The 12,864-nt window shown below is 42.7% G+C and overlaps 1 protein-coding gene across 1 annotated transcript in view; it reads right to left on the bottom strand.

The window, feature by feature from the left end:
• Nucleotides 1-12,864, bottom strand: part of PPFIA2 (PTPRF interacting protein alpha 2) — a 447,553-nt gene that overhangs the window by 91,951 nt on the left and 342,738 nt on the right. Inside the window, 5 exon segments of the mRNA XM_033951535.1 lie at nt 34-95; nt 97-126; nt 5,046-5,108; nt 8,047-8,178; nt 11,264-11,347. Coding sequence (XP_033807426.1) covers nt 34-95; nt 97-126; nt 5,046-5,108; nt 8,047-8,178; nt 11,264-11,347 — 371 coding nt within the window.

Raw genomic sequence — 12,864 nt, 5'->3', positions numbered from 1 at the left:
TTTTCTAAAAGAACAGTAATTTGCTAGAATTACCTGGACAGAGTGGGCTCAATTAAGGAGCCGGTTCTCATCTTCACCTGCTCGAGCTCGACCCTGTAATTTTTCAATTTCTTCTGCCAGTCTTTCCTGAAAATGGAACATCCTTCAGATATTTTTGTACACTGTAAATTGTGGAGGACCGAAAAAGAATACGGAAGGGAGGGCAAACCAGAGCTTGCACTGGAGAAAACCGCCATTAGTTTCTGCGCTAGAGGAAAACCTTGATTTTGCTGCCCCTTCAGGCTCTGGATACGTGTATAGAAAGCATCCTGTTACAGTGCAAGGTTTTGTAGTACTTCTCCCTCCGTATTCGCAGTTTCAGCACTCGCGGTTTCGCTTATTCGTGATTTTTCATCTTACACTTGCACATTTAATTTTCCTTCCACCTCCCCTTTTGTTTGACAAGGCACATTAGCGCAAGGAAATTAACAAAACTGGAAATTACAAAAGAAGCACGCCGAAGCCAGCTCTAGCAGCGACGTAGGATTGACGTGCAGGGCAGGATTTGTAGCCCATGGGTCTTGGGGAAATGGCCTAGCGGCGCAGGGCTGTGCTTGTGGGCGGGACTGGAAATGCAGGGCAGAGACTATGGGCGGGCTAGGAGAGCTCTCAGAACAGAAAAGGTGCTCTTCAGTGTTTGTGGGTGGGGCTTAGAAGCACGAGGCGGTCTCTGGGGTGGACTCCCCTTTGCCCTGGCTATAGCCCGATGAGTGCCAGTGCAGAAGCCAGGGCTAGGATGAGCCGCACTGAGCTCCTGATCCTGCGCTGCTTCCTTTTCTATGGGGACCAGAGGTTCAGGGAGCTCGGAGTTTTGGTGCTTGCTTTCCTGGACAAGCTGGGGCAGTTTGCACGGTGAGTGATTCCTGATAGGGATGGTTTGGCTTCTCTGCCGGCCCGTCAGATATAGTTATTTGTGGTTTGAATAGTAAAAACGCTGAATGTTACAAAAAAACGTAAATAACATATAAAAAGTTATTTGCAGTTTTTCCATATTCACGGCTATGTTCTGCCTGTATCCACTGCGAATACGGAGGGAGAAGTATATATTCGTGAATGTGGCACTTGGATAGTAATACTAAATGCATTTTGATATTATTCATAGGATTACCAAATGTCTGGATTTACCTGGACATATCCTCTTTTTAGAGGACATGTCCGAGCGTCCGGATGGTTTTTCAAAACCCGGCACTTTGTCCAGGTTTTGAAGAGCTTCCAGCTAGGGCCGTCGTCGGGATGCAACATGGTGATGTCATGCACATGTGCATGATGTCATCATGTAACACATGCGCATACAGAGATGCCTTCCTGATGCAGCATGAGGGGGGCGTGGCTGGGGGGGGTTGAGGCTGGGATGGAACGGGGCATGATGTGTGTGGAATGGGGCGGGGCTGAGCGGAACTGGGAGGGCCTGGGGGCGGGGCCAGATTTTATAAACAAAATCTGGTAACCCTAACTATTCATTTTTTCATCCTGCAGTATGAGTGAGTCAATGTCTTATAAACTACAAGTGAACATCATTTATGGATCAGATTATTGAGGTATACTGTATATAAATATATCTATACCCTTGTGGACAGTTCTACATATCTTTCGACACATTTAAAATCATACTCTTAACATTTAAAATTCAATAATCACATATGCCGTTATTTTTGGACCATTTTTTGACACCATATTCTTCATCCAGGACACTCAGATCAACACAACAACATCTACTAACTATTCCGTCTTTAAAAATAATAGGGACCAGGAGATCCACTATCTTTTCGGTCATAGCACCCCAGCTCTGGAACAATTTACCACTATTTTTACGTAATGAACCTTCTTTAGAAAAATTTAAGCGCTCCCTTAAAAGCTTTTTGTACAAAGACGCTTTCAATGCATAGAAAACATTACCTACAAGTACTAAATCCTAGTTTTTAATGAGTGTTATGTGTAGGTCGCCAAAATATTCTTTATTTTACTTTATATCCTGGATTTGAGATCCTACCATATATGTTTTATATGACCCCCCTCCATATGTGTTTTTTCCTCAAATGTTTCTTTTTCTTTTCTTAAAAATTGTAGTTCACCCCCTTTGCCTTTTGTACCAGTTTGTAATAGAATGCCTAAATTTGTCTATATTATCTTGTTTTGTCCTCCCCAATTTGTTAATTGTTATTTTAAAAACAATTGTTATACGCATTGAAATATATGATATTGTGTAGATAACAAATCCCAATAAACTTGAAACTTGAACTTGATTTCAAAACAATTTTGAAAACCAAAAGTAAAACATAACAATTAAAGGCAAGAGCAAGACTGGTGAAAAACTAGGGGATTGATACTCAGCATTTTGATGACTGCTGTTGGTGCTAAACCCAGAACTGGCTAACACAGCGCTGGTTAAGTGTGATATTCGGCAGTTAACTGGCTGTGGGTTGTCACAAAGATAGCACCATATAACAGTCAGGCCTTTCTATGCTGCTAACCTGGCTGGTCAGCTGCATAAACAGGACATTTAAACAACGTTTTAAGCTGAATTTCAAAGCGCCAACCAGGGCCTGAAAAATTAGGCGCCATAATCACGCCTTCAAAGGCACTTTAGGTCGCCTAACGCCACTTTGGGCGTGGCTAACACCAGACGTGGCATTAGGCAACCTAAAGCACCTATGGAAGTTCGATTCTACTGAGTGGTTACAAGATTTTGCTAGGTATTGGGTCAGGGTAGGCAATTCCGGTCCTCGAGAGCCGAAGCCAGGTCAGGTTTACAGGATAGCCACAATGGATATGTATGAGATGGATTTGCATGCACTGCCTCCTTGAGATGCAAATCTATCTCATGCATATTTATTGTGGCTATCCTGAAAACCTGACCTGGCTCCGGCTCTCGAGGACCGGAATTGCCTACCCCCGGGCTAGGTCGTCATCATCAACTAGCCTGTTAGTAAAAGGGTTAAAGGGCATGAAAAGGCCATCTGGCTAGGGTTGGAGTCAAAATGTTTGCATTTATTTTATGCATTTATATACTGCCTATCAAGGTTATGTAAGTGGTTTACATTGAGGTATTCAAGCATTTTCTTTATCTGTCCCAGTATGCTAACAATCTAATCCAGGGGTGTCAAAGTCCCTCTTCGAGGGCCACAATCCAGTCAGGTTTTCAGGATTTCCCCAATGAATATGCATTAGGTCTATTAGCATACAATGGAAGCAGTGCATGCAAATAGATCTCATGTATATTCATTGGGGAAATCCTGAAAACCTGACTGGATTGCGGCCCTCGAGGAGGGACTTTGACACCCCTGATCTAATCTAACATACCTGGGGCAATGGAGAACTGAGCGGCTTGCCCAGGGTCACAAGGAGCAGCGTGGGAATTGAACCCACCACCTCAGGGTGCAGAGGCTGTAGCTCTAACCACTACACCACCCTTTCCCTCCTTCCTGATGGCTACAGAACCTACAGCCTCTGCACTCTTGACTTCCCTTTCTTCCTCCCCTCTCTGTTTCTAACTTTCCTTTCTTTTCTTTGTGTACATGATACTGTTGTATTTTATTTTGGAATTCCTTTCTTGCTTTTAACCTGTACATCGCTCTGCTCTGCCATGCCAGTTAGAGCGCTACAGAAAGTTTTAAATATAAACTATAAATGACTGGTAGTACTATATTGTTGTATGATTAAAATGTTAAACAGTGTTGCCCAGAGGTAGAGGATCAATTTTCTTTCATGAGGATCCATAGTTGAGTTAAGACATCCAGATTAGAGAATGACACGGGGACAAATTTTTCCCTTCAAAATCATAAGTAGCAACATTCTAGAGCTCAGACTGTGATGTCACAATGCCTCATTCCACCAATGCCTAAGCTCCGTCCTCATCTGCACAAGCCTCAAACACTTGCAAATCATAAGCGTTCGAGGCTTGTGCAGTTAAAGCAGAGCTTACAGGAATGGGGCAGGGACAGGGACAGCGACAAAACTTGACGGGACGAGGAAATTGAGTTCCTACAGGGATAAATTTGTCCCCGGGTTATTCTCTAGACTGGATTTCCCTGGACAGCTTTTCAAAACCCAGCTCTTTGTCCAGGTTTTGAAAAGCCTCCTCTCAATCGCGTCAGGCAGGAGGCAATCCGCGCAGGCATGGGTGCCACGTGATGGCGTAACGTGCACATTACATCATCGCATGGCACCCGCGCATGTGCGATTGCCTCCTGCCCAACCAAAGCAGGCAGCGGGGGCTGGAGCTAGGGCGGGCCTGGGGCGGTTCTAGAGTGGGGGATGTGGGTATGCTTTTTTAAAAGTTAGACAAGCGCGAGATTTTACTCACACCTGCCTTTTTCCTCTTTTCCTTTTCTTCACCGTCTCTTTTATCCCCATTTTGGTTTGAGTTTTTTTCTCTTTCAAATGCTACAAACCAAAGAAATAAAAACCCAGCACACACTTCCAGAACATATTCAGAATTATGTGCACGAAGGTAAAAATTAAACCCCGCCCCCTTCTTGTATGAAGCCGCGTTAGCATTTTTTATTGCTGGCCATGGCGGTAAAAGTTCATATGCTCATAAGAATTCTATGAGCGTCGGATCTTTTATCGCCGTGGCTGGTGATAAACGCTAACACGGCTTCATAAAGGGGGGATAAACATTTACCCCCACCCCTTTTACAAAACTCTGCAAGCGGATTTTAACGCCAGTCACCATGCTAAATGCTCAGTGCTGGTCCAACAGAGTTCCTTTGAGCGTTAGTGCAGCGCAGAGCATTCAGCGCGCCGGCTGACGCTAAAAACCTCTTGCGCAGTTTTGTAAAAGGGGGGGTGGGTTAATTTGATTTTTTTCTCTTCTATTCAGAAGTGTCAATTAGTTATGATGTGTGAATATATTTATAAATAGACAGGAATATAGATACACATGCTTGGATATATCTGTCAGAGCCATCCTGTGTAGATATTGTAGATACAACAGCAAATTGGATGGATATAAATAAATTATCATCAAGTATTTTTAAAATCGCAAAAATGCAAAAACACATCACCTTATCATGCAGTGATTCTTCTAGCTGTTTTCTGAAGCTTTCAGAGTCTTGAATTAAAATATTCTAGAATGGAAACACATTTGTAAACGTGAAAATGGACGAAAGTGAAAATGACCCATGTTTGCCATCTAGCCAAGTTAATTCTAGCCACACAGAGCTGTTTTCAGAAGGACACTTGAATGCTGGACCTAACTGGCCAAAGTTTGGCCAGTTAATTTAAACTGATTTCCAGTCCAACCTAGTTGGACAGACTCATGGCTGAAGATCATCATAAACCTGAATGGCTACACTTTCGCCAGGAAAGACTGAAGTTGCTTAGTCATGCATAGCTAAGCTTATCGAGATAGTCCTGAGTCGGCAATAGCCTGAGAGGGATTCTCAAAAACATCACTCTTCCCATTTGGGTAGCATCAAGAGAAATTCTGGAAGAGCAGAAAATGCCAGTCTTTTCTTTGGTAACCCATGGCATAAGGGGTTACAACGGTCATGTGACAGAGGAGTGAAGAATAACCACTGATGACTTAAACAGAGACTGGCAAAAGTGCCCTGGTTGAGTAGATCCTTCTGAATCTCCACTGTGAGCATGGCGTCAAGCTGGACTCTTAAACCTCTTGAGTTTTACTGGCTCAGATTAACACAAAGGATAGCAGTAAGGAACGTTCCTGAATTCCTAAGCCACATCAGCTCAAGCTTAGTAGGATTGACTTTCATTTATGATGCTCGAGCCGACTAGCCACTACCAAACAAACATTGACACTGGAATTCATAGTCTGCAGATCATCCGTGAATGAAATATATATAGAATACTTTGGATAATATCAATATCTGAACTAAAACATACTTTTAAATGCTTATTTACTAACGGCCCGATTCTATTTAACATTGCCCCCCCAAAAAAAAAAATTCAGAGGAGACTAGCACGGCACTAAGCACGATTCGATAAAAGCTGTGGCGTATTAAGGAGGGGGTGGTCCATCCTAGGTGCGGCACCCCTCCTCCTCTCTGCCCCATCCCCCGCTCCTCTCCTTGTGGTCCATGCGTGCCCCTTGCCTTCCCTGTACCTTTATCACTTCCTTGGTGCGAGGACGCTGCCCGCATTGGCATTCTCTCTGATGTCACTTCCGGGACCCATACCTAGGAAGTGACGTCAAAGGGTGAGCCGACGCCGAACGTACGGGGAGCAGGAAGGGGGGCGGGGTGCACGCGCTGAGGGGAGGGCGGGAAAGACGGCGGAGGAGGGGCGCCTCTCACCCTTACTTTGCCACTGTATCAAAGTTAGGTGCACAGTACAGAATCACACTTGGTGTTGCTTAAGCGGCATTAGGCATCGCTAAGTGTCCTAACTTTTAGGCACTCTGTATTTCTGCCAGGGTTTGCTGGGCCTAAATGCCGGCACCCAAGTCAAAAACAGGTGCCCAGCTCTAAAACACACCCATGAACCACCCCCACTCTTTGCTATGTACTTTGGACTAGGCCAGGGGTAGGCAATTCCGGACCTCGAGAGCCGGAGCCAGGTCTGGTTTTCAGGCTATCCACAATGAATACGCATGAGATGGATTTGCATGCACTGCCTCCTTGAGATGCAAATCTATCTCATGCATATTTATTGTGGATATCCTGAAAACCTGACCTGGCTCCGGCTCTCGAGGACTGGAATTGCCTACCCCTGGACTAGGCATGAATCATTTTGTGGTAGATGCCTACCGGGTTATGCACTCAACATTCAATTGCATCCAGTTAACATCAATTATTATTTAGTCTATTAAGTCAGGTGCCTACGTCAGCTAGGCATGCCGAAGTGGGCGCCTTCGGTGGACTTTATAGAATTTGGGGGTTAAGTCTCTAACTATTAATGTGACAGCTCTTGTGTGCTAACATTTAACAGAAGGTATAGTCAGCCAGAAAACTTTAATTATGTCATTTCGGTAAATGTTAGCTTTGTTTGGGGTTCTCCCCGCTTTTTTTTTGTCATCACAAGAGATTACATAAAATGAAAATTTCCTGGGTCTCCTTTCCATACCACCCCTGTACTCATACGAGTTAACTTTTCAAAATGACTGGGGGTGTTAAACCCAATGGAAATTAACTCTCTCCCTGGACACAGTCAAAGAGTTTGTTTAGGATTGGGGGTGCTCAAGCACCCACATTGCTGGTTCCTATGCTCGTTAATGAAGCTCTTACACCAGAGAACTCTCCCTATCTTCTTCATAAGAATACAAAAATTGCCATACTGGGACAGTCCGAAGGTTCATCTAGACCAGTATTCTGTTTCCAACAGAGGTTAACCCAGGTTCCAAGTACCCAGCTAGATCCCAAGTAATAAAACAGATTTAAGCTGCTTGTCCTAAGAATAAGCAGTGGATTTCCCCAAGCCAACTCAATAATGGCCTATGGACTTCCCTTTTAAGAATTTATCTAAACTTTTTAAAAACCCCTCTAAGCTAACTGGTTTCACCACATTCTCCGGCAACAAATTCCAGAGTTTAATTACACATTGTGTGAAGAAATATTTTCTCCGGTTTGTTTTAAATTAACTACTTAGTAGCTTCATCGCATTTCCCCTATTCCTAGTATTTTTGGAAGGCGTAAACAAGCGATTCACATCTACCCTTTTCACGCCACTCGGTATTTTATAGACCTGTATCATATCCCCCCTGAGCCATCTCTTTTCCAAGCTGAAGAGCCCTAACCGCTTTAGCCTTTCCTCATAGGGAAGTTGTCCCATCCATTTGATCATTTTTGTTGCCATTCTCTGTACCTTTTCTAATTCTGTTATATCTTTTTTTTTTTTTTGAGATACAGCGATCAGAATTGCACACAGTATTCCAAGTGTGACCGTACCAATGAGCGATACAAGGGCATTACAACATTTTCATCTTTGTTTTCCATCCCTTTCCTGATCATTCCTAACCACTGTACACATATGTTCATTTGTAGATATATATGTGAACAAGCGATTTCTAGGCATGCTCACATCTTCTAAGTGCGCTATTTAAATTACCTTATCTTCTAGCGCTGCCATTCTTTCTTTCAAATGTAGCTGCAAGCGTTCGTTGGATTCGGTGAGAAGTCGATCTACAGTATCCGATAATCTCTTATTGTGCTCCTCATTCATTTTCTCTCTTTGCCTAGCCTTAAGTATCGGAGGAGAGGGAAAAACAGGGTCAGGCATCGTTAGAGATGTGAACCAGCTTTTTTTTTTCTCCCCCACCCCCCCCTATCATTTCAAGTGATTTCCGGCTAGTTTACATTTTGTTTCATTTGAAAACGGTGTGTGCCGTTGCAAATAGTGTTCCACATTTTCAAAATGAAATACAAAAAAAAAAAGACAGGGTTTTTTTGTTTCATGTTCAAACAAAAAGAAAAAAAAAAGTGTAATGAAAAATGATGTTATTTCATTTGAAAACAACTGTACATCCCGTGTCATTTTCACAGTGACCTATCCAGAGAGAGGCAGTGATGTGTGGATGATTAATGAATAATTCTTTATCCAGAAGTTAAATTATGCCTTTGTTAGTTTAAATCTTGATCAGCTCCCTGTAGCAGGAGAAAATTTACATTTTTCTTTGTCAAATTAACCTAGAAGAAAGATGGAAATGTAGAAAGACTGAAATTCCCCTGTGCTATTAGACTGTGGACTCAAATTTAAGGATGTGCAGATACCATTCTGAGATTCTATTTACTTCGTATTCTCTTAGTTTTTCTCAACCCCCCCCCCCCCATAGCATGTGTGTCGTCTAAAAAACCAAAAAATTCATCTCAAATTTTTGTAACACATGTGTGCTGTTCCTGTAACTCGTTATTGATCCTATAGCTTATTATAATGCTCTTTATAAAGGCATAACTAAAAAAGAAATAAGAAGACTCCAGATAATACAGAACACCGCTGTAAAGTTTATATTCAATGCAAAGAAATCTGATCATGTTGCCCCCCTCTTGCAAGAAGCTCACTGATTGCCGGTGGATCACAGAATCACTTACAACATTTTTTTATTAACATTCAATACCAGGCAAAGCAATCAACCCGAATTTATTAATAATCTTCTTACTCTTTATAATCCTTCTAGGACTCTAAGATCAACAGCTAATAACCCTTTTTCTATACCGTCATTGAAGTCAATGAGGTCTACTATCTTCTCTGTTACTGCCCCTACTCTCTGGAATAGTATCCCAAATTATTTACACGAAGAATCTATTCTTAATAATTTTAAGATGAAGCTAAAGACATTTCTTTTTCTTGATGCTTTCGAGACCTAACTCCTTTTAAGGGCAATTGAGATCAACACTATTGAGTTCAACATTATTTATAACAGCCCTTCCTATTGTTTTTTCCCTAATTGTTCTCTTACTTTGACTATTGTAGTTCTTGCCTTTTTACCTTTTGTTCTTGTTTGTCTTTGTTTTTATAAGTCTCGAGAGCTATTGTTTGGTTATGCATTGTCTGCTTAAACTTGTATTTTTAGCTAAAGTATGTTTTATGTTTTTATGATTTTGTACACCGCCTAGAAGGTTGATTGGGCGGTATAAGAAATTTTAATTAAACTTGAAACTTGATCCTGAAAACTACCGTGTAGGCATCGTTGTAACCCGTTCTGGGCTCTTGGGGAGGACGGGTTAAATAAGTCTATCAGTTTAAGCATGGTGGAGGACTCCCGCTCAGCTTAAGAGGACTCCCGCTCAGCTTAAGAGGACTCCCGCTCAGCTTAAAAGTGAACAGTGAGCCCAAGTAGAATACACGCACAACAGTATACAAGCCTGGTTCTGGGTACCTGTTGTATAAAGGGAATTGGATTGAGCTCATGCCTTTCTCAGGAGTCCAGGTATGGTAGGTATTTTCTGGTATCTGGGTGGCTTAAAATCTAGGTTTGACTCAAAGGCACTGGAGTATTAAGAAACTCGACCAAAATCGTCAAGAACAGAATCTGAACCAGGCTTCTGTTTCTTAGGGTTACCAGACATTTGGATTTTCCCGGACATGGCCTCCTTTTCGAGGACATGTCTGGGGGGGGGTCTAGGCGGCTTTCCAAAACCCAGCGCGCATGTGATGTCATCACACTGCATCCGCGCGGATTTCCTCCTGCCTGATGAGAGCAGCCAGTGCAGGGCGGGGATGGGTGGAACTGGGCAGAACTGGAAGCGGGTCTAGGGGGTCCGTATTTTACTAAAGTAAAATCTGGTGTCCCTACTGTTTCTCATCCTGCTGCTCTGATCATAAGGCTTTTTCTCCTTGCCTTTAACCAACATGCAATCACAAACACAGGCACCTATGTGGCCATTATTAAATAGGATTAAAGTAGACAGCTTATTGACCTTCTCACATAGGCATCCTGCAAGTAAACTAGCCCCATAATAGACAAGAGCAGCAAAATGGCCTATTTTGTCTCCAAAGCAGAGAATGAAGCACTAGAGGCCTTTCTTCTTTCTGTCTGACTTTCCTTTGCAAATCAGGTTAGGAAGAGCTAGGTTACCATATTTTTCGATGTAAAATCCTGCATGCATGGCCACGCCCTGTTCTACCCCTAGCCCCGCCTCATCCCACTCTGCCTCTAGCCCTGCCCCTTCTGCCCCCAGCCCTAAGGTTACCAGATTTTCCTTCGGGCAAATCTGGACCCATGGCCACGCCCCCAGTTCTACCTGTGTCATGCCCTGTTCTGTCCCCAGATGGCATCCACACATGCGATGCAATGACATTGTGCGCAATCACCGCGTTGCATCCACACATGCGCAGATGCTCCTTCCCAACGCGATTTTGTTGGGAAACTTTGCAAAACCCAGACAAAGTGCTGAGTTTTGAAAAGCCGTCCGGACCCCCCAGACACGGCCTCAAAAGGAGGATATGGCCGGGGAAACCCAGACGTCTGGTAACCCTACCCAGCCCTGCCCCGAGCAACTTTGTTTTTTCATTTCTGACCTCCGGGCCGCGTCCACACGCGCAGATGTGTGCGACATCATCAATGCACGGCCAGTGGTCCTCCAGACGCGGCCGGAGCTTTCCAAAACCCGGACAAACTGCTGGGTTTTGGAAAGTCCGTTCGGACACCCGGACATCTGGTAACCCTAGGAAGAGCTAACCATGATCTTTTACCGTGCAAGGAGTTACACGATTGTCACTGTCCTTTACAAACACCAAAATGTCTCCTTGAGATTTCCGTACAGACACTTTGGGCCCTGTTACAAACAGGAATGGAAAAAGAATTGCCAGCAATGCGCATTGATACCCTCTGGAGTTCCTGATTCTTTTCTTCAAGCTGAGCTTCTAAATGCCTCATCCGTTCCTCTATGTTGCCGTGTCTTTCTTCAGCCTGTAATAAAAGATAAAAAGAGCTGGTCTGAATTGTAAAGAGGTGGAAGCATCTATATACGTGACAAATATATATATATATAGAAAGAGAGAGAGGAAGAGAGAACAAGGCAAAAAAGCAAGCTATGGCTGACCGCAAACCGAGTTTCTGAAAACAAAAACTGTATTGAAACAGGCAGTCGAACTGCATCGCTTGAAATGTCTCAGCTACAAAGGCCTGCTACACCCAAGCATCGGCAAAACACTGGATTCGTTATGAGCCATGAAGTCAGCCATATGTAACATGCAGCTCGGGTTTGGGTTTAAAACATAACCTGCTATGGGAAACTTGAAAGCTCCGGAAGCACTAACTGCAAAATGGCTGATTATCAAGAAAGAGAAAATGAGAAAAAAAAAATCACAACAACTTAAAATTGGATGGTATCTATTTAGCAATAGAAAGTAAAGTCCAGTAGGACTACCTTCCTGCGTATGGAGATCATTTCTTGTAGCTTAGCTTCCAAAACATATTGATAATCATCAGATGAGGTAGAAGAGGTTGAATCGGACTAACAAGTCAAGGAAAAGGAGAGGGACATAATTGAAGAATCACAGCAAAAGATATCAATACTGAATAGACCACAGCACAGAATGTTTTTTTTTTTAAATGTAATTTGAACAAATTCAGTACTCCAACTGGTGCAGTAGTAATTGAAGAAATACCAAAGTACATGGCTATTTAGTTGACGTAATGCAGTTGATGTGTGTAAGAAGAAAACCAAAAAAAGTATGGAATGCCACAAACCCTGTAACTCATGAGATAAAGGCATTGATGGTTAGTGATGGTTAAGAGGGGTATATGCAGGCAGAACATTTTCATCTAATTTTTATTTGATTTTCAGTTGGTTGGTTGGTTTCAAATTTGTGTCGTTCCAGGTTGTTCTGTAAGAACTTATACTATTGCTAGAAAAAAAAAAAGCGTACTTATTAGTAGTGGGGCACGCTAAATGAAATAGCGAACACTACCACCAAATAATACCATACGAAAAATGTTCGTAGCTCTGCTGGCTAGCGAGAGATTTGTCAAAACCTGAAACCAAAGCAATAACGGTGCCTGCAAGTGTGTTACCAGCCAATGACTTAGAAATTCCATTAATAAAATACTTATTAAATTCTTGTTAACATGTTACTGGATTGAAAAATATATTTAAGGATTTTAGGAAAGATTGAGATGAACCAGAAATTTATTACCATATAGTAACGTTTCCAAGTTCAGCCGCAACATACAAGGATTTTGCCATACATGAATGCGAGTTGTATGTTTTAAAGATTTATCATAACATTGGTGTTAACAACCCTTCTCTTTGCTAGAAGCAACCAAGAACAGAGCTGTGATCTGCTGATGGAGGAACACCAAGATGTCCCAGAAACAATGAGATGTATGGTCCAGAACCTGAGTGGATGGTGAAAGGAGAAGGGGAGAAAGATGGGTGTGTTCACTACATTGCATGTGAAATGAATGGACTGTAGTCCCATATT

This window comes from Geotrypetes seraphini, chromosome 7, assembly GCF_902459505.1.
Source record: "Geotrypetes seraphini chromosome 7, aGeoSer1.1, whole genome shotgun sequence".
In the NCBI taxonomy this organism is placed as follows: domain Eukaryota; kingdom Metazoa; phylum Chordata; class Amphibia; order Gymnophiona; family Dermophiidae; genus Geotrypetes; species Geotrypetes seraphini.
The sequence above is the reverse complement of the archived record's forward strand: the minus strand, read 5'-3'. Positions and strand labels throughout refer to the sequence as shown.